This window comes from Vicugna pacos, chromosome 3 (genome assembly GCF_048564905.1).
Source record: "Vicugna pacos chromosome 3, VicPac4, whole genome shotgun sequence".
Taxonomy (NCBI): domain Eukaryota; kingdom Metazoa; phylum Chordata; class Mammalia; order Artiodactyla; family Camelidae; genus Vicugna; species Vicugna pacos.
In genome coordinates this window covers 112,649,280-112,671,490 of record NC_132989.1, presented here as the reverse complement: position 1 = coordinate 112,671,490, position 22,211 = coordinate 112,649,280, and the positions used below count along the sequence as shown (strand labels likewise).

Below are 22,211 nucleotides of genomic sequence, written 5' to 3'. Positions count from 1 at the left end.
ACAGCAGTCATAATTTACTGGGCCCTTTTAACAAGCAGGCTTGCTAATAAGTAATTGACAGGCACGACCGCAGCCTCATATGGTCCTCATGATGACTCTATAATGGCTGCGGGAGTGCTGTCCCCACTAGAGGATGTGCGAACAATCTCAGAGAAGCATGACTTCACCGCAGGACCCTTGCACTAGCTGTTCCCTCTGCCTGGTACATTCTTCCCCAGATATCCATCCACAGTGGCTCCCTGCTTCAGGTGTCTGCTCAGTGGAGACCTCGTCGTGGAGAGCTCGGCCACCCTGCCCGATGACAGCCCTCCTTGCCTGACTCTTCTCACCATCTAAAAACCGATCAGTAGCAGACCATTACCTCTAAGCGGACAGGGGCTGTGGCTTCCGTTGTTCACAGGTGGGCGTCCAGCACCTAGAAGAGGGTCCAGCACAAAAGAGGTGCCCAGGAAACACCTGCTGAACTGCACCCCACTACCCAAGGTCACACCGCTCGTAAGTAATGAAACCAAGACATGCACCACGTCTGCCCAGCCCCCCATCCGTGCTGTTAACCACCGTCTCCTGTATCTGTCAAACTCAACTGCATGAACAATGATTTCTTCTCCATCTGCAATTAAGTCCAACTGTCTTACTCATGTTTCTACTTGTTCTGTCCTTAAATATTAGAATTACTCAGGCTCCTTTGGAACTTCCCCAACGTTCCGTTGATGACGGTCAGCATTCTTGTGTGGAGCCCCACCTTCCCTTCTTGCTGGCCTGCTGCCCAGCTGCGCCCGCCCGCAGGGACTTCACTGCCCCCCAAGTCAGTATCCATTGTTTCCTGGGTACCATGTTTCCCTCTTGTTTGATGCCTTTATTCAGCTAGAGTACATCCTTCAATTGCAGTAACTTTCCAGGAAAGAGTGCGTAGGAGTTAGATTTTTATGAGTACCTACAAGTCTGAAAATACCTGATACTTTCTTGTAGATGGTGGATAATCTGGCTCCGTGTGGATTTCAGGCGGAAACTTATTTTCCCTCAGAACTTTGAGGGCATCACCTAATTGCTCCTCATCCTCTACTATTACTACTGCAAGTCGGGTGGCATCTGTTTTATTCCTCCCAGAGGTTTTAGGGTCTTTTTACATTGGTGCTATGAAATTTCACGATGCAGAATATAAAATATTTTCTATTCCAAGCACAGGGTGCTTCCTAGGAAGACACAGGTCCCCCGGCTCTAAGAAATCATTCTGTACTGCTTCCTGGATAATTTGCTTCCCCCCATTTTCATCCTGAGACTGCAGTCATATGTCAGATCTCCTGGATTTGCCCTTTATGGCTCTTTCTGCTTTATTCTCATTTTCTGTCTCCTTCCCTTTATGTTCTGCCTTCCCAGTCATCTCTGTACCTATTTCCCACTCATGCTACCACATTTTTTATGTGGGTAGTTATATTTCTACAGCCTAAAAAGATTTTCTTGTTCTTTGATCCTTTCACCCATCAATCCAGCTCTTACTTAATAAACAGAAGATCTTAACTCCTTCTCAGTACTGAACCTAAAGTTTTGGCTTGTTTCTTTTAATCTCCTTTTTCTCCCCCTGTAAATCATCGGTTTCTACTGACAGCTCATGTTTTCTGGTTTTTTTTTTTTTTTCTTGCCACTAATTCACGCAAATGCCTCAGTAATCCGGCTAATTTGAGAAAGAGAAACTCAGGGGCAGCTTCCTCTGCTACAATATAAATAGAAGTGTCTCCCACTGCGTGTCCCTGTGTTAGAATTTCTGATGAGGGCAGGGCACATGGGCTGGTGGTCTTCCTTCAGGAGAGGCTGGCGGGCAGCTCTGAGCACCCCCTGCCAGCCCACCAGCCAACATGCCTGTATGAAATGGACTTCACCTGGGCCTCGAGCAGCCATAACTGAAGTCTAACTTGCCAGGTAGTGTGTTCAGTTTCTTCAAAGCACACTCCTGGTCTTCACCTTGGAGTGAGCACTGGCCACTGGGTCACCGACTTGGAGGGAGGGAGAGGAGGCAGTAGGAGGGGGAGCCAACTTAAGATTGTCTCGAGTGCTGACTTTCAATGAACCTCTCACTTCTCTTCCCACTCCCAGCTCAACTCTGATGGCTGAGCCTGTGCAAGCACTCACTGAAGACAGCCAGTCCACCTCCGCCAGGCTGATGGAGCAAATTCTTGGGAGAAACGTCTGCATTTCCATTGCTTATCACTCCTACCTACTTTGCTTTCTAGAAAAATGTTAATATGGCTTGCTTATTGGTGACACCCACCCACTGGCCTCTGTTTTCTTGTCTTATCTGTGGATTTATTTTCCATTTTAACTCTCAACTTGTTTTCAGAAAGTTAAGTTTTGGAGGGTCTGAGACATAGGGGAGACAAATGAGTGAAGAGAGTATGTAATTTTAACTGTTGTCTAGGATACACTGTTATTTTTCAAATTTACATTTTCCCAGTTAAATTATAGCATGACCAAAATCATATAAGTATCAATAATATGGGAAAGGCTTGCACATAAAGATGCCACTCTCCTACAAAAAGAATAAAAAAGACCTGTTTACCCCATTTTAACCAGCAAGGTCACCATGTAGCAGGGACAGAAGGGAAGATATTAATTTCTGTGAATCAATAAAAAAGAAAGACATCAGGAAAGCCTTTTAGGCCCCTACCATCCCAAACATTTAGTTCCAGATCCAGCTACTAACTTACAGAAACTGAATTTTAAACCAACACTCTCCTTGCTGTCTGACACGGATGGACATCAACTGGACAGAAATCAGATACCAGCATAAGAGTGACCAGAAGCTGCATGAAGAGATTTTAAAAGGAAGGTCTGATCACCTTTCTGTGAGTCCTGGGTCCTTAGGCAGATGGAGGCTGTCAAATGGGACCAAGGACAGACAAGGTTTGCTAAAGAGATTTTAGTACCTGCCCTCCCTGGAGAGAATGCATGGAGAGGGTGGGTTTCCATGAGACCACTCAGGTGCGGGCACTTTGTGGGTGGAAGCCGGAGAGAGTCAATGTGTGGGTTTCAGCCCCCCCTCCACAAGTGTGCTGGGGTGCAGGATGGCAGAGTGCACGGTGCAGGAGAGAGAGCTACTTCACATTCTGAGCAGGAGATGCCTGGGCTCAGAGAGCAAGAGCTTCACAGGAGGGGCTGGGGCTGCGGGCATGGCCAGCGGGGACGCAATGGGTGAAACGCTGGAGGGCTCTCCAGTGAGGCCTCATTCCAAAGAACCCCCGGACATTCCGGTGGACAGTCAGCTGTAGCCATTTTTGAAAGAAGAGTAAAGTGTTGATTGGTATCACAGGCTGATCACATTCTAATTAGTAAATCTAAACTATGTTGTTTTTTTTTAAGTTAAGGGCGAGCCAGAAGGTTCATGTGAATTGTTCAAGTGTTTGTCCCCAGGCAGGGAAGAATCACCTTCAGGAAATGCAGTGTAAAGGGGCAGAAGCAGCCAGATATCACGTTGCATTCCGACCACATCCCAAGGGCTCCGTGATAAGCAAACTCCCTCACTCATTACCTGAGCAGACTTCACGTTTCCTTTGAGAACCTGACAGCAGAGACTTGCAAAGCTTTTATCTAGGATTAGGCTTTTTTTCCCCTTTTCTTTCTTACAACAGGTCCACCTGGAAGCATTAACAAACCAGGGAAGGGACCTGAGATCTCCAAATACGCGGAATGTGGGGTTGATAGTGTGTGATCCCCTCCAAATAATGAGTCTGATATCTGTCTGGCAGGGGAACAGGATGCACGCGACTGGACCAAATTCCTCTCTGTGTTCGATCAATGTTGATTACAATCATTGATTAAGAATCTTCACTTAATTCATTTCATTTTTACCTAAAAGTAAGCTTCTGGTGTTTGACTTAACTTTAATACATATTTACAACTCAGATTTCTATTTTTAACAGGATTCACTTTGCTCTAAACCAGAAAATGAAAGGATTACGTTATCATCTTTACAAAATTGAACAAAAATTGGTACTGGTGGTCATATTCAATTGGATGTTGACACATTTTTGAGATATTTTTGCTTCTTCAAAATTACTAGTCATTTAAATAAGTTGAAAACTTACATTGTATTCCTACATCCTTGGTGTTTTTCTTCAATACACAAAATATATCGCCTCTATCCAAATATCACATATATTTAAAAGTAGAGAGATGCTGGATTCAAGGTGATCTAGGTTCAAATCACTTCCCTGTCATTTCCAGCCAAAGAAACCTTCAGCAAGGAACTTATCATTGATAAGCCTCAGTTTCCAAATCTGTAGAATGGGGGTAAAAATCACAGCTCCCTCATTAAGTTGTTGGAAATGACAAGAGACATAGGTTGCCAACTATCTAGAAAATTGCCTGGCATGTAGCAAATGTTTTATATTGCAATCTTTTTTTTACATAATTTTAGTCATCATGCATAAAGTGAATATATTTCACTTTTAAATCAGAAAATATAAAATTAAGCAACCTGTCAGGAGAAAAACGTAAAAACAAGTTATGCCATTTATTTAAATTTCTTCTTCCTCTACCTTTTTTTTTTTTTTCTCTTCCTCTACCTTTTAGAAGTGACAATTTTCAGGCTGCCCCATTTCAAAACAAGTGGGGGAAAGTTTTGACACCTGGATCTGCGAGCGGGTAAGGACTACTCCAATGCCTTCCGAAATGTTTCCCTGCCAACTTTTTCTTTATAAATCCATCCTCCACACAAGTCCTAGAATGGAATTTTTAACATCCCTACATGATCATGTCATCCCTTCCGTTGGAGGATGAAATTCCCAGCCCTTGCCTCTCCTCCCCTGCATCTTCCACTGTCCGGCACCATCCAGTTCTTGCCAGGAAATGCTGATCTGCGGGCAGTCTCCACCCCTTCCCACCCCCACTCCTCACCACACCCCTTCTCTATGCTTCGCCCCAGCTGTGCTTTCTCACCAGTTCCGTCTACACCGCACTTCTCGTTAGTTCCGTCTATACTGCTTAGGTTTGGAGTCCCTGCACCAAGGAAGCACGCGTGGCACACATCTGACCCCTGCTGCGGGACACTCCTCTAGTGTATTTCCTCGGTAACCAACTTCTGTCTCGCTCTAATGCTGGGTCTGAAACTGTCAACTCTTGTATCTGCTCCCAAACTAGCCCTCCTGAGGGCAAAGATCACCCCTCACACATTTCCGTAGGCCCAACACTGAAAACTGGTGTGTCTGGGGACGCAAAATTGCTGCTTTGTGTCTGAAGCTAGAATGAACGACTTCTTTCTTGTACATCCAGGTTAGTACGGTTGGTATCATTAGGTGATATGAGTGAAATTTTATTGCACAGAAAATGTGCTCATACTTTAAATACATTATCTTACTTACACCTGAAGTAATGAGAGAAGAGAGACACTACTGAGAACCCCGCGATGAGAGAACAATTTCTAACAGGTGAGCCATGCCCATCACCTCAGGGACCTCTGACAAGGCAGAGGTGGGTTTCCGCTCAGCCACCACCGTATGCTGAGAAAAGAAATGGTTTTAAAAAAGAAGAAGAAGAAAGAAAAAGTTCTAAGAGCTCTCTGGGCTCTGATGCCATAATATCTGAGAAATGACACTGTTCTAGGTTTAATCTGAATTATGTTTCCCCAGATAGGTGGAACTCAGAAAGCCCTGGCCAGACTTTATAAAGTTTGGCCACTTAGAAGATCTGGAGCAAAATGTGGATGTGTGCTCCTTAACAAGTGCCCGCAAAGACTGATGACCTGAAGTCCTCAAGACGGAACTTCTAAATTCCTGCAAATGTTTTATAGCTAAAGAGGAAAAGCTTCTGGAAAACAATACACATGTTTTCAGTCTCTAGTTTTTCTCCTCTGCTCTCTCTTGGATGCCATTCCCTCTTTTCAGTAGGATTTTACCACCACCCTTCACTGAAACTGCTCCTTCAAGGCCATCAGTGAGCATACACTGCTAAACCAAGGTCACAGATCAGTCTTCCTCTGTCTTGACTTGTTAATCGCATTGGACATAGTTGATTGATCTCCTACCTTGAGATACACTCTTCTCTTGGCTTCTAAGAAATGACACTGACCTACACTTCTGACTTATCTCTTTCTTTTGCTGGTTACTGCTCAAATTCCTAAGCCTTTACATTTGTGGGGGGCATGTGGCTGGACCTCACCTCTCTAGGCCTACTTCCTAGGGAACATCTTCTAGACTCACGGTTTCAAATACCATCTACTTGCCAATGACTCCCTAATTTTTACCTCCAGCCTGGGCTTCTCCCTTGAACTCCAACCTGTGTATCCAACTGTCTACTGCACCTGTGCATTCCGACAGATATCACATGTTAAAACCAAGATCTTAACCAGCAATGTCCCCAAAACCAACCAGATCCCTCTGCATTCTGCCCCATCTCAGTCGATGGCAACTCCATTCTTCTGGTTGTTGAGTTGGTGGCATCTTTGAGTCCTCTTTCTCTTTCGATCATCACTTATGAGAAAGCCAGGTCAGCTCTACCACATATACAGAATCAGAATTACACTACTTTTCATAACCTCCAGTGCTACCATCCTGGCCCAAGCCGTCCTCATCTCTTGCTTACATTACCGTAATTACCTCCCAACCCGTCCTCTCGCTTTCGCCCTTGATCTCCTACAGTGTATACTGGACACAGCAGCCAGTGACCCTGTAATAAACTCAGATTGTGCCACTCCTCTGCTCAAATCCTCAGTAGCTCCTGTGGATAGGGTAGAGCCAGCACCCTCAAGTCTTAATCAAGACTTTTGAGGCCCTCTCTGGTCTCACTTTCCGCCCCTACTTTGCTGGTCACTGACTTCGTTTCATTTCTCTGCTCTCTTGCTCTCTGATCCAGCCCTGCTAGTCTTCTTGCTGCTCTGCAAACATATTAGACACCCTCCATTTACCAGCCTTTGAACTTGCTGTTCCTTGTGTTCAGAACGGCCTTCCCCTACATATTCAAATGGCCAGCCACCTCACTTCCATCATGATTGACTCAAAAGTCACCTTCTAATTAAAGCTTTCCCTGGCCTCTTGGCCAAAAACTCTTGTGATTTTTGTCTTCTCCAGCTGAAATGAGGCCAGGGACTTTGGATCATATTGATCAATTATGTATTCTCAGGGTCTAAGTCAGTGCCAGTACATAAAAGGTGCTTGCTTAATATATAATTAAAGGAATTAATTAATTCAATAGTGAAAGTCACCGCCTATCCCGTCTTCACACTTCCTAGTTATCAATGACAAATCTCCAAAATCACAACCCTGAAAACGCAAAAGCTGTTTTTCAGTCTTGACTTTAACTGTGCTTTCAATTAACAAACCAGGTGGCTCCGAACTTGACGACGCCTGGAACGGTATCAAGCACACAGACTTAGGTATGGAATCCAGAAACTCCAAAATTCCCGATCTCTCACAAACGTTAGAATCTGTCCCCACACTTCTCCTGGGCCAAAGTTTGCTAATTTCTAAATAGGGCCAACGATCTGATGCAACCCAAGTATTTATGCAGAGTGACAGAATAATTTTAAACTCCAAAACTTCCAGCAGCAATTTGCATGAAAAAAACTTTGAATATTTAAAAGTATGCATTTTAAACAAAGTAATTCCAACACCAAAAGTGCTCACTGTAGCTCAAAAATTAAGACCCTTCAATGGCACGTTGATTTTTTTGTTTTCCCCCACCAGGTAGCCAAAATGAAATACTGGTCAGAGAATTTAAACAGATGGAAATGAGGAGGGATGAGAAAACACGTGGGATTGTGCTGATCAACTGAAGTTCTCTCGTTTCTGGCCAAAGTTTCCCTTCTGCTAAACACACACACACACGCCACATCATATCCTCAGAAACATTATTCCAGATATTAGAGTAAAAGCGATTTTCACAACATATTCACTTGTAAAGCTCTTCCTAATCCAATGATATAAGGAGCTGCCAGGCTCTTTCCCTGCCTCACTCATACTCCCCCAACCTCCCCACCAGACCCACACTCCCTATTTTTACTAAAGCGATGCTGTGGCACATGTACAAGTGTATCATGTGTGACCCCTGGGAGAAAGACCTAGGAGCTAGGACTCCTGGTTTCTTTCCTCAGGTATGTGCAGGAAATGGAATGGCCTTTGGCAAGTCACCCAGACTCTCTGTGACTCAGTTTCCTCTTCTCTCAGGTGGCTGGGAAGGTGTCAGGCTTGAGCCTGCCACTAGCTGAGTTGCCAGGATCTAGTAACTTAGTTTACAAACTTCTATAACAAAGCTACAGAAACAAAGTTGCCAAGTATGTGTCCTGGCCCCTTCTTCCAACATAATAGCTATATTAATACTGTCCTTGGGTTAGCACCAATGACTGTTCCTTCCGCAATTCTATTAAAGAGAGGGGAAGAGTGAGTGAGAGTAAACACACCAGCATAATTTGGGGGCAGCAGAATTCCAGCCTGCATCCTGTCACACCAGGCCAGTCCACACGGGCAATTACTGTGCTGAATTTAAAAAGCCCTTGGACACCTGCCTCCCGTATGCAACAAGTTCCTTTTTTCACCCTGTTTATCTCCACGGTCATCTATCTGTGTCACGAAGGGAACCATATGAGTGCAGCATCTGTTACTAGACTGACACAATTACCAAATACTTTCATAAGAGGAAAAAAATAACCGACAATAAATCCAGATTCGCTGTCAGGTGTTTTAGGAGACAAAACATCAGTCTTTCAATCACAGTGTATCGTTTAAGCTGAACATATGGTGCCACCAGCAGAGAATCACCAGCTCAGCTCGGTCTTTGACGGGCATAATGACCACAGAAATGTCATCTCCTCTGAATTGGCAGAGAAAAGCAGGCTTCTCACAGCCCCAGTCCAGCCCCTGAGTCCCCATAATAAGCAGGCAACAAACTCAAGAGACTTTCTCATTGGTTCCTTTTCCCCCATTGTTGGAATCTACGTAAATTCAATGACAGGTAGGGGAGCGTCCTTTACTTCTCAGACTTAGACAAAATATCATAAATTCAAGCCACAATGAAGTCATAAAAATTCAAGGCAATTTTTCATCATTGGTTACTTTTCCACTCCTATTAAAACTTATGTAAATTGAACGCCTGCTTTGGGAATACGCCGTATTTTTTCTACACCTAAATGTAGATAACTATCCGTGATCATAGAAATACTGTGCTATTTATTCTCTTCGCTCTTTTTCCGGATACAATCAACAGGTCTGTGTGATTCTTTATTCAACTGGACTTAAAGGATGGGTGTCTTAGTTTTCAGATGGAAGGGAGGGAGGGAGAGAGAGAGGGAGAAAGAAACACTAGAGTTTGAGAGATTGCAGTACTTCCAAAAAGAACCGGCAGGTTCGAATTCAGAGGCTAACCCAGCCTACCTGGGGACGCCCTGGCATCCCCTACTTTGGGCAGATGCTAAACACGGGCCCGCAGACACGCCCCGCTGGAACTCCCTCCAGCCCAGCCGCGGGCCTCCATCCTGCGCGGTACCCCACCACGCGCCCAGGCGCCCCCGGGGCAGAGCCGTTTACCTGCCAGGCTGCCCGGCCTCTGGAGGGTGGCCGTGGCATACAGCTCCTGCGAGTGCTTGCTGTAGGGCTCGGACGCGTGGACCAGGCGCTTGGTGGGCGACAGGGTGGCGTACGTGCCGATGGTGGAGCTCAGCTGGTGGATGGGCGAGGAGGAGATGGTGGACTGCACGGTGGGGGGCGAGGTCACGCGGATCGGGGACAGGCCGGCCGAGGACACGACGATGTTGATGGGCGAGCTGGTGCTGTAGGACTTGGCCAGGCGGCTGGGCGACTGCTTGGGCGAGGAGCCGCGCGGCGCGGCGTAGGCGGCGCCCTCGGGGGCCGAGCCTCCGCGCTGCAGCTTGGTGGGCGAGCCGCCCTGGGGCGCGGTCAGCGGGGAGCCCCCGCGCGGCGGCGCGGGCAGCGTGGAGCTCGAGTAGTAGAGCGCGGCGGCGGCGGCGGCGGGCGGCGCGTCGGGCAGGTGGAAGGCGCTGCCCAGGCTGGGCGCGAACGGCTCCCGCGGCGGCGGCGGCGGCGGCGGCGCGGGCTCGGGCCCCGCCAGGTGGCCCGCGCGGCTCGTGGTGCCCTGTGCGCGGGAGAGCAGAGAACACGCGCTCTTAGCCAGCCGGCAGCGGACCCACCCTACCGCCCCCCGCGCGCCGCCCGGGACCCCGGGAAGCTCGGGCGCGCGGGGCACCAGGACGCACGCCCCTCGAGCTCCTCGGGAGGGGCTCTCCCCCACCCCAGGAAAACCCGGGTCGCCCAGGCTGACCCGGGGAGGGGATCCCGTCCGGCGAACGGGACACGGGTTCTGCTCACACACCTCAGAGGGGGGGTAAGAGCAAATCTGGAAGAGCCGAGTCCCCGAAAGAGTTTAAAAGCCCCCTCCCCGCCCCCCTGCAGGGCCATCGTGATCGCAATCACGATCTGGTAGCTTTCATGAGAAATTCAGACACTCAGTCTTTTCTCCCCCCGCCCCGGCCCCCACCCGCACGGGCATTTCATTGGATACAGTTTCTGCCTCTGACATTGGCTAAGATGCATACTTATCTGGAGAACATAAGAAATAAACATACTTCGTGGAGTTTATTCTGTAGCTATTGCCCCGTTGATTCTTCTTTGTGGATGAGGAAAGTTAAAAGGAGGGAAAAAATATCAAGTCGGAAGAAATACGCTGGGTCTTTCAGTATTTAGAAAAAGCATTTCCAGAGGAGGCAGAGCAACTGTAAATGAAAGGCTTCCCTTTTCTAGATTCACCGCTGGCCTCCAAGTCTTTCAGCCTCTCTCTCTCTCTAGCTCGCTTTTAAGAGCCCCCTGCAGCTGTGTCTTCAAACTGAAAGCCAGTTGCCTCTCATTTATTTACAAGAACACAAAAGACAACAAGGGCTGGGGTGGAGCCAGAGAGACAGTTGGAGGGGAAAGCACTCCCCTTGAATCTGATCCAGAGACAAATCTGCATTCGAATGAAAACACTGCATTGTCAACCACTTCTGTGCAGGAGGTCTGGGATCTTCCAGGCTTTCCCGGAGGAGCAGAAAAGTTTTTGAGAACAGGCTGGTGTGAAAAGGGGGTAGGATTGTACGCAGAAAAAGGGAGAAGCTGGGGAAGACAGGTTTTGAAATGAGGGGTGGGAACTGGGTAGGGTGGAGGAAATGGGTGAGCCGGAGGGAAGGGGGAGAGAGAGAGACCGAAACAGACGTTCTCTATTAAAAGTTTCAATTATGCCTCTCCACCCGTTCTGGAATGGCAATTGGCAAATGACAGACTGGGCACTTTCAGCAACGCGCACGCAGCATTCCAAAATTTATCTGGAATGTTAGGTTCGTGTGACCATCTGAGGGAGTTAATTGAACAACATCAAAATCCTCTGTGAAGAGCAGTCTGGATGGAGAGGGAGATACATTGTGGAAGGACGTTGTGTGTGAGGTGTGTGTTTATGTATGATGTATATATTTCATATATTTGTATACATGTATGTGTATATATATATATATATATATATATATATATACACATACATATAAATGTATTTTTATCAATCCACTGACAAAGATTCTCTTTCACCAAGCTCTAGTCGGGCTCCTCTGAACTCTCTTCTCAACAAGGCCGTGTGTTGTCCAGTTTTAGCAAGAATCCTGCTAAGTCTGTTTAACCAGCACCCCCACCCCACTCTCAATGTCTGACTGCCCTCCATGTCTGTTCTAGTTCCTCACCCTTCACCAGCCCCCAGGTGACATCTCATCACTCCAGCCTGTCTTCAGCAAGAATCCCATTAGAATCCTCTTTCCATGATGTTTCCTCTTAGTAATCTTTCAACCACCGACCCCCAACCTATTCCTCGGCCGTATATTCCCACTTTTCCTCACTGTATTCTATACCATTCTATACCGACACTTCTCCTCCTCTATTGCAATAGTTCTTTTTTTTTTTTCTAAATAAAATCTGTATTCGTTGCTTTAACTGCTGTCCAGTTCTGGTTTTTCTTTAGCATTACAAAGCAATTATTTTGAGTTCAATAGTAGGAGTGAAAGTAAAATGTAAGCTCCACGATTCTATTCAGTGATATGTCTCCAGCACCTAGAGGAAGGAGTGTTCACAGCAGAGCTACCACCATCGTTTGTGGGATTGTTAGAGCAGGCAGGTAGCTAGACATGAGCAGAGAAAGAGGGACATGGGCCAAAGAGCAGAAAACCATACATCTTGTGGACAACAGGGGTCCTTGGACAGACCAAGAAGAACAGGATCCTGGGGACTGATAAGAAACCAAACACTCGGGGTTGACAAGTGTCCTGGAGGCAAAACAGGTGGGACAAGACAGGAATCCCCACCATCTGAATGTAACCTTTTGATCATTATGACCTCATCTGAATGTAACTTTCACTTATGATGCCCCTCACCTGAATGTAACCTTTTGTTCATCATGACCTCAACTAACTCCCTGGTCAAGACTAAATGAGGGGGAAGGGTATAGCTCAAGAGGTAGAGCACATGCTTAGCATACACAAGGTCCTGGATTCAATCTCCAGTACCTGTATTAAAAAACAAAACAAAACAAAACAAAAACTAGTAATAAATAGATCTAATGACCATCCCCGGAAAGAAACAAAAAGAATTTTTTTTAGTATTTTTAAAAGTCTAAAAAAAAAGAGGGAGGGTATAACTCAGTGGAAGAGTGCGTGCTTAGCATGCATGAGGTCTTGAGTTCAATCCCCAGTACTTCTATCAAAAAAAAAAAAATACATAAACCTAATTACCTCCCTCCAAAGCAACAACACATAAAGAAAAACAAAAATATATTTTTAAAAAGACTAAACAAGGACAAGGAATCCCTCTTCCCTAGCTGGGAAGGTGGAGCTCGGATGAAGATCAGGGAAGAGGACCCCAAACCCCTCCCTGCCAATGAATATTCTGCCCATTCATTTTTACATCCATATAACTAGCTTGCCAAAGAAGCTCAGGGCAGCAAACCACCTGGGTCTGCCTGCCTTCCCTTGACAGGGTACTACCTATTCCTTAATAAATCCTTGCTTCACTTTCTTGACCTCCGTGTCTTGTTTCCGAATTCTTTCTGCGACAAGACAAGAACCTTCTTGCTGACAACAGAATGAATGAAGGAATGGTTAGTATAGCTGATCCCAAGGCTGTGGCATGAGGGCCTCCACGTAGGGAAGCTAGTGGAGAAGCTCTACAGAGCTGGCGTGCTCACTCTGGACCCCAGAGACACAATCCAGCATCATCCAGAGTCATGGGGGCGCTGCCTGGGTCCAGCTTTGCTTCTCTCATAGTAGAAGTTCTGAGCATCAGATATACAGACTGAGCTTCTCAAGACCTAACCGCGTATTATAATTGCCAGGGGAGCTTTTGGAAAACAACTCAGTACCCAGGCAGTATCCACCAGCTGTTTATTTCAGAATCTCCAGAGGTGGGACTCAAACATCAGGCTTTTGGGAAGTTCACAAGGTAGTCCCAATGCACAACCTCAGTACCCAGGCAGTATCCACCAGCTGTTTATTTCAGAATCTCCAGAGGTGGGACTCAAACATCAGGCTTTTGGGAAGTTCACAAGGTAGTCCCAATGCACAACCAAAGATGAGAACAAGTCATTCCCAGCGCAAGGGTTGTTTTCCAAGCGTGGTCCCCACGCCAGCAGCCAGCATCACAATCAGTATTGGCATCACCCCACCATCCCTAAGTGGGAAACTCTGGGGCAGGGGCCCCCGGGATCAGCCTCAACAAGTTCTCATTAAGTTTACAAGCCTCTGATGTAGAGGAGATTCTGATTCGGGGCTCTGGAGTGGACCTGAGAGCCTGCATTTCTAGCAACCTCCCAGGGGAGGGAGATGCCACTGGCCTGAGAACTACCACTAAGCTGCAGAGAGTGACTGTCTTTCCTTATTTTTCTCTGGAAGCTCTCCTGGGGCCTGAGCAGCGACACTCGGCCCTCAGCTATGCAGAACCCAGCTGGCTAGTAACAGAAAAGCCTCCAACAGGAATTTCTGTGAGCGATTCCCACAGGGTCATGAGAAGGAAAAAGAACCCCAGAGGGTCGACTGAGAGTCCCTTGCTTACAAAGAACAAATACTTTTTGTTATGTCTTGGATATATAACATGACATTACAGATCCTATTAGCAAGTAGCATAGTTTTTAATAAAATAAATACTACAGTATACCACTAGAAATTAAAATGCTACATCGCATTCTAGTATTTAAGTATTAGAATAAAGTGGATCCTAGGGAAACCTTAAATAAACCTTGCAAACACTTTGTTTTCCTTTTAATACGCTGAAACTTCCAGCTGCAGAAGTGCTAACTCTGTTGAGTATTATTCATAAGGTTTCTTAAAGGGTCCCCCCAAATCTGTAAAAGCTTTGAGAACTGCCACACTAATTCCAGGTATTCTGACAGGCTACAGCTGCCAGTTCAAAAACTTTTTAAAAATATTGTAGGATCTTGGTGAAATTTTGCCAGTAACTTTTTTACTCGAAAAAGAGAAAAACATAAACAATAAAATGTTATAGGCTTTTTAAGATGGCTATTGTCTATGCTGGAAATGTTCTATGTCTATACTGTCCAATATGGTAGCCACTAGACACATGGGCCCTAGATATACGCACTGGATTTTAACACATGTTTAATTTGAATTTAAATAGCCAAATGTGTCTCGTGGCTACCTTGCTGGACTGCGCAGTTATATAAGTCCTTCTGCAGTTTTTAATAAATAATCCAAGGATATTATACTCCATTCCAATAGCCTCCACAATAAGAAGTGCCTAAGAACAGTTCTTCGGCTAAATAGAAAAATCTGGGTTTTTTGCATCAGCTGGACAAAAGCAGGCATCTTTTGGGAGCTTGTTTCCTCTCTCGGGTGTACATTTTGTTCCATATGTAACTTCATTTAGCAGCAATTGGTGAGGAGTACAATTCAAGCCTGCTGCACAACTCATGAGATGGTTTATGACTACCTAGGTCATCGGATTAAAAACAATATAAGCAAAATTCAACACACAGAGAATTTCATCCACTTGACTGTCATGGAAGCTCAATTCCACCTTAAAAGTATGGTGGCACTATAAATAAAACTGTAAATCCAATTTTAAAGTTGAAGTTTCAAAACTTCACATTTTTAACTCATAATTACTACATCCTTCTTCCCCACATATTTGGAAATGTGTGTGCACAAGCAATGGGAATTGAAATCACTTTGTTGATACTGAGACCCTCAAAAATGATGATATAAAATTTTGTAGAAATATTTGGAGATAATTGAACCCCAATACTGTCCTGGATCACACAGTGGCTAATGACCAGGATAATTCTTGTTGGTATCTCCATTTCCTGCTCTTTGAATCGGTCTCAACCTAAAGGATTACTTTCTTTCCCATCCCGCCAAAACGCGGCACCTGTCTATGTGAAATCGCCAAGGAAGCAGAACATTGTTAAGTAGATGGTCTGATTAAATAGTTTCCAATAGGCAGAGTTCGGTGCACATTACATGTCATCCCTTCTTGCTTCCAACTATGGGAAAGCCATCAAGAGACAAATAAAATATTACTTCTAATTCCTATGGACACTTTATGGAGATTATGTCTCATGCAAAAAAAGAAAATGTGGGGTTTTGTTAATGAGACATGAGTAATACATGTAATTTACCAAAGATCTTATAAATTAAATATTTCATCTGCATTATAATTTACATACAAGTTTCACATGGGCCCAATTTAGGATATACTGTGGTTGTGATTTTCATATTATATGTCCACATGTATTTGTTGCATGTGTGTACTTGGTACACTGACGCCTTCTGTGTAATTATGGAGTGAATTTACACCTATTTTATAGAAGCATTTAAGGGGAGAATATATTTTCAAACTGTAGTAGAAAGAACATTGAAATGGGAATTTAGGCAATCTATACATCGTGTCCATTAACTAAGAGTATTCAAGCTTTAGGCATCAATTCGCTCATTATCTCAATAAACCACTAACAAGAGCCTACTGTACTGCAGGTACAAACGTGAAGTTTGTTCTTGAAAGTCTGTCTGTAGTCCTCTCACATGAAGTATTTTATCTTGACATTACTTTGGAAATCTAAAGTTGCTGTGTTTTTGTTGTTAACAGAATACTATCTGGCTCACAACCGTGGCGTTGTTTTTTATTGGGAAGTTCCAGTCCCTGAAAATATGGCGCTCTTGGACCAGGACATGGCATAGGCCTTAATACTGAGCATCGCTGTTTCTTGCTCATTTCAGGTTGTATCTTCTGTAAAGGAGGGAGAGATGGCATAAGGTTGATAAGGGGGAAAAAACTCTCCAAACTTGGAAACTTTCTTAAGCCTCATTCCTTGGGGATTTGGCAGTTTGCAAAACAAACAAACAAACAAACAAAAAAAAAAACAAGACAAAACCCCAATGCTTACAGCCAGTTAACAAGGGACGCGACAGCCTGAACTCTCTGAGGAATCTTGACTTCAAATCATGAGTACGGAGTGTCACTGAGCGAAACCACATTTTATAAAACAGGTCCATGATTTACAGGCAGTCCTTGTGAGGATGCATTTAGACCTGCCAAGTTTCCTGGAATCGTCAGCAAGGCTCCTGACGCTGGATCAGGAGGGATATTTGTCCAGAATGCTGGGCAGCCGGGCTGACGATGTCAGGAATGGGGAACTGGAGCCCCTGTTCTGTGGCTTCCCAGACGGGAGCCCGATGACCTGGGATGGGCAGTCCGCTCCCCCCGCAGCCGCATTCAGCACTCGCGTTTTACTGGGTTTGCCTTCGGACCTGTGAACCTCGTAGTTTCTCCCCTTGGCCCGTAATCCTGGTTGTGGTGACTAAGGGCACTGCTGGGAGTCATGCTCTTGGGCAACAGCAGTGTCACAAGAGGCAGAGCTGGAAAGTACATTTGAAAGGAAGGCAGAGGCATCAGGGCCGGGGTCACAGAAGAGCCAAACACCCGAATGTAGCATTGGATTTGGTGGGAAGCAGTTGGCTGGTGTTTGCAATTGCAGAGAAAATTAAATGATGAGAAAACACAAGCAACAGTTGAAGAATATTCTTTGGATGAGTTAAGCCTGAATAACTTTTGGGGAAACAAAAATCGAAAAACAAAAACAGGACATGGCTTAAAGATGACATCTTTGAAGAAATCCATTTCTGTACCCGAGCAATCTGGTCACGTGATTTAGTAACATCACCTACGTGCGGCTGACGAAAATGTCTGAGAATGTGCTGAACTTCCCAGGGGCAGTGTGCACAGGGCTCTAGGCTTGAACAGGGAGATGGACAAAGCCATGTATTCTCACAACTTAGAAACAAGAAGGAAGCAGCAATTCCAAAATGCAAACAGTCTTATTTTGGTATTAGATGAAGTGTCCCCGTCATACGGTGCAATTACGATGAAGCTGCGCCCCCCAAAGTCAGTCTGGTGCCCCTGTACTCCCTGAGACGAAATAAATTTGCTTGAACACAACTACCACGGCTTCCCAAATCTGGATCATTGCTCCTTTGACACCATCTTCAAAAGAAAGGCCACTCTCTGAAATAATTCCCCAGATAGAAAATCCTAGTACTATGAGAAAGGCTTAATTTCAGGAATAGCCAAATAAAATCATCAAACGCCTTGTCGAGCCATTCCTTGGAGGAGTGCTGGTTTGGGTGAAAACGGATATGGTACATAAAATGAAGAGACAGCTTCTGGGCCCAGTTCCCCCTGGGATCCCTGAAGTCATCACCACAGAGATCAGGCAACGAAAGGAAGGCTGGGTTTACCCAGTGGTGATGTCAGACTAACATGGGAAAGTGGTACCTAGGCCCAATTAAACTCAAGTAATTGAAAAATTAAGGCAGTTGAAGAAAAAAAAAAAATTCCTGCCCCAGATGAGAACATCTCAATTAAAAGGACCAGATGAGCTATAATTTTTGAGATAATCATGGAGACCATCCTCACTGCTTTCTCTTTGCCTAAGGGTCTCAAAACTAAGGGGAGAGGGAAGGAGGAAGGGGACAGACAGAGAGACAGAGAGAGAAGGCGATGGGAGAGAGAGATCTTGCAAACCACGCTGTCCCTGTCACTACAGGCAGCCAGAAAGAGGTGGTGGCGGTTCACTTCCCAGGGCCTTAAGCCACCAGTATAAACAAGACACTGCAAACTTCTGCACCCTGGGTACTTGGCTGTTCCTTCCCTCTGACCTCCCTATGATTAAAGCATGATTAAGGTCATTATCAATAACTGTTCTCAAAAGTATTTCATGTGACCATTTCTATGGTATATCAGTGGAAAGAAAATAGGGAAGAAAAAAACAATAACTGAAGTGTCTAATTTAAATTTATCCCACAAAGGGATTTCTTGATGGCAACTCTTTCTAAAACGACATGAGTGTTGGCCAAAATAGGCCACATGAAACTTTTATTTCAGGAAGAGGCTCATTTAGTATAATTTTAATAAGCCAAACATCTGCTTAAAAGAAGAACTGTTATTGTAAAACACGTACACACCCTCTCTGCGATGAGCAAAGTTTCAATTATTGAAGCCAGATTAAATATATTTATACTGGAAAAAGAAAATGGAGGGAGAAGATTTTAAAGCAGAGCAATGAGAAGGGATTTCCAACAGGTAATCACCTGAAAGTGATCTTAAAAACAAGTAGACTGCCGGCTTCGCAAAGACGTGTCAGAGAGGGTACAGAGAATGACATGACTTCTCCTCTACATGTAGCATGATGTAGACATTCTACACTAAACACATCTCAGCAATTTGGGGTTTTGCAAGCTTTTAAGTGATTTTTCTCTTTACAGGTGCTACCAAGCAATGGTTTCTTTCATAATTCAGCAAACTGGAGTGAGGTCACACGAGTTGTCTCCATCACGTTTCCATTCGATAATCAATAAGCAGGTGTTTACTGGGGGATTAGTTCTTCCTCTGAACCCTGTATGTCTTGGTGTCCTTCCCACCACCAAACACAGAGTTCCCCATCCCTTTGACCTTGACATCTACCTGATGAGAAAGAGCAGCAATAGGCCACATTCCAAACTCAAAATACACATTGGCCTCTGGCAGAAGGGAGCAGATGGTATATTTATCATTATTATATGGTACAAATGAGGACTTTTAAGACATAAACATCAGTGCAACATTAGACAGGCCAGCTCAAAAAGACATGGCAATTTGCTTCTTGAAAAGCTCATTGCTTTTTTAGAGTGTCCACTATTGTTCAAGTTTTATTTTCCAGAACTATCATGCAATTCTTAATTTCCCGCAGTAAGCAGGCACTTCCCCAGGATTGTGAATACGCACAGACTTACTTCAGTTCAGCAGGAGAACATAAAAGGGGTTTTAAAATCTTTAGGTTCCTGCACTCCTTTGCCAGGGTTCTGTGTACAGATGTAGACGCTCATATTTCTTGCAAATTTTGTCTCTTTGAGGAATGGAAGACTTGATGAGACGAGTTTGTGTTTGGACATGGGGAGAAACCAACATTTTTAGAGTGACTCTTCTGTGCCAGAAGTTTTATATTCAGCATTTCATATAATCCATAGGAAATTGGATGCGAGTGGAAGCTGACGAAACCTGGAGAAGACCCAACTTCTCCATCCTCACCACCCACAGTCTCTGTGGTGTGATTATAAAGGAGAGGCTGGGGCGTGAGGAACGTGAGGAACACTTGCTGAACCCCAGGCCAGTCACTCGAAAAGTGGAGATGAATTTCGTATGGTTTCCACTCCTGTGACAAGGCCATCTCATAGGAAGAAACAGACTCGTCAGCCACTTACGACAGGGGGGTGTATGTGGTGTGAGAGAGCGATGCTATCAGCAGTAAGTCGTGGCCGTGTTGTGCCTCTGCTCAAAATTCTCTGCCAGATCCTCATTCCACTCCAAGCCAAAGACAAGATCCTCACAGCAGTCCACTGGGTCTCCCGTCCACTTGCAAACTCCTGCTCCCCACTCTGCCTACCTGAGCCTCCTTGATGTCCTGCCAACATGCCCGGCCACCTCATCGAGGAGCCACTGCCTCTGCCGTCCCCCAGACAGCCCCTCTTCTCCTCCGTGCCTTTGCCTAAGCATCATGGCACCTGCTCCACAAGCCCCATGTGCCACCAGCACCCCCGACCCCCGCCAAGAACTCTGGATCCTGCTTCTCCTGTTGTGCACTCATTTCCCCTTCCTGGAATTCACCTTCTAACAAATTATACAATTTACCTATTCACTGTGTTGATTTTCATTTTCTTTTTTTTTCTCCTAATTTTTAATTTTTGTTTTTTGGGGTGGAGGGGAGATAATTAGGTTTATTGATTTATTTATTTTAATGGAGGTGCTGGGGGGTGAACCCAGGACCTTGTGTGTGCTGAGCACGCGCCCTGCCCCTTGAGCCGCCCCCTCGTGCTGATTTTCTGAGTCCCCATCACTGCAGCTAGAATATACACTCCTTGAGGACAGGGATCATTCATGTCTGTTCTCTTTCCTTCTCCATCCCAAGCACGTGTAACAGCTCATGGCAGGCATGGAGCACAGAATAACATCTTGACGGTGTCAAAGACTAACCTAGAGCTATAGGCATGTAAATGGAGGAGCAGCTCTGTTTTGACCGAGGCACCTCGCCAGAGCGACACAAAGGCCGAGGCTGACTCGGAGGAGGGAGAGAGGCACGGGGGGTGGGTAGTCTACACAGCCTGTTTGGAGGCTAGGGCTGGGAGCGTGCAGGGCAGCTGAGCAAGCACTGGTGTGAAGAAAGGACCAACTATGACCGGCTCACGTGCCTTTCTGGGAAGGCCTTGGGTCTGAGGCGAAGCATCTCACGCTCTCTCTGCTCCAGCTCGGTCCCATGATCTTAGCGTCTGGACAGAATGCCTTTCAAGGATTTTAATGAGGGTAATGCCAGAGAACTAATATTCTATGGCGATTTTTTGTGACTAGGGGTTCTTTCAGACTGACAGGGTGGGGCAAGGCAGGCTGTGGCCCAGGGCCTGGTGAGAGCCCAGGGGAGGCCACCCAACAAATACTGATTATGTTAAACAAACTAGAGTTTGTCAAAAATTGAAATTAGCATCTTTGAACATTTGTGATACGCCCTTGAAATTGTGCTCTGACATGATTTATGAGCCAGATAGAAAACCATGTGCTTTACTTTAAAATCATACATTTTTTAGACCAAAAAAAAAAAAAAGAAGTGTTTTTGTGTTCCTGGATTGTTGACCTTATTAACTCGGTCTCGCATCTGTCAACCATTATTTGAGCTTGACTAGCCCTTTTGGCGCTCTGTGACTACAAAATATTCCAAAAATGAATCCAGGCTTGAAGGAATGAACTTTAACGCCTTTCAAAATAGTGAAAGAACGTGTCACAGGGCCCTGCAAAACCACTGGCAGAGAGGGACTCCCAGGAGAATGTGAACAGAGATGTCATGAGAATAGGATGTGGTCTCCCTGCCTTCAAGGATCTAACACTAAACACTGAGCAAAATGCTGGCTTACTGTTCGGCATTCCTCGAACAAGATTTTAAAGTCACAGTAAAACATGCCTTTCGCACTGCAGCACACCGAGGCTGAAAGTAGATCCGGGACCCAGATCCGCCACTTCACTGCGGTAAGTAACACTCCGATATCCACCAGCAGCCTCCATCCTGTTAATCAGGTGGATCGGAACAAGCCTCTCCCCTGCCAGTTTGCATACTCAGACTTCATCCACCCACCTGTCAGGTAAACGAGTGCACACCAGTAACCTCGGGTTCAAACTTAAGTTATCGCCGTGAACAGGCACACTTATAGACGCCTTCGAATAGACAGCTTTGCTCTCTCTGCAACTTAGTACACTTTCTGATTAAACTTGAAAGCGGATTTTTGATGTGATGCTCAATCTTGCCGTTCGAGCTTCTACTGTTTTACTCCCACGGCGACTGGTGGATGCTGGAATTTAGCCCAGCAAGGGGAACTCTGACGACATGGGAGTAGACGCATCACTGCATTGCTTGTCCACTGTGTAGAGCTCTCAGTAGGCTCAAGCTGTAGATGTCTTTAATTGAAAGTCAATCTAGAACAGGAAACCTACAAAACACTCTCTCAAAGGGATCAGACTTCAACTCAGTCAAGATTCTTTTCCCATTCTTATTGCTGCTGCCTTAAAACGGTGCCTGACAACTTCTCTCGATGTATTGTTTGAGGTTTTTCATCTTTAAAATGTAAACGCTAATACAGCCCTGTAGGGGGATTAAATAAGAGGATGACTGTAAAG

General features: G+C 45.4%; 1 protein-coding gene across 3 annotated transcripts in view; it reads right to left on the bottom strand.

Moving 5' to 3' along the window:
* CTNND2 (catenin delta 2) overlaps positions 1 to 22,211 on the bottom strand; it is an 875,933-nt gene that overhangs the window by 375,827 nt on the left and 477,895 nt on the right. For all 3 annotated transcript variants that reach the window (XM_015251739.3, XM_072958848.1, XM_015251743.3), the window contains one exon: positions 9,510 to 10,074. In XM_015251739.3, the coding sequence (XP_015107225.2) occupies positions 9,510 to 10,074 (565 nt within the window). The remainder of the gene's footprint in view (positions 1 to 9,509; positions 10,075 to 22,211) is intronic.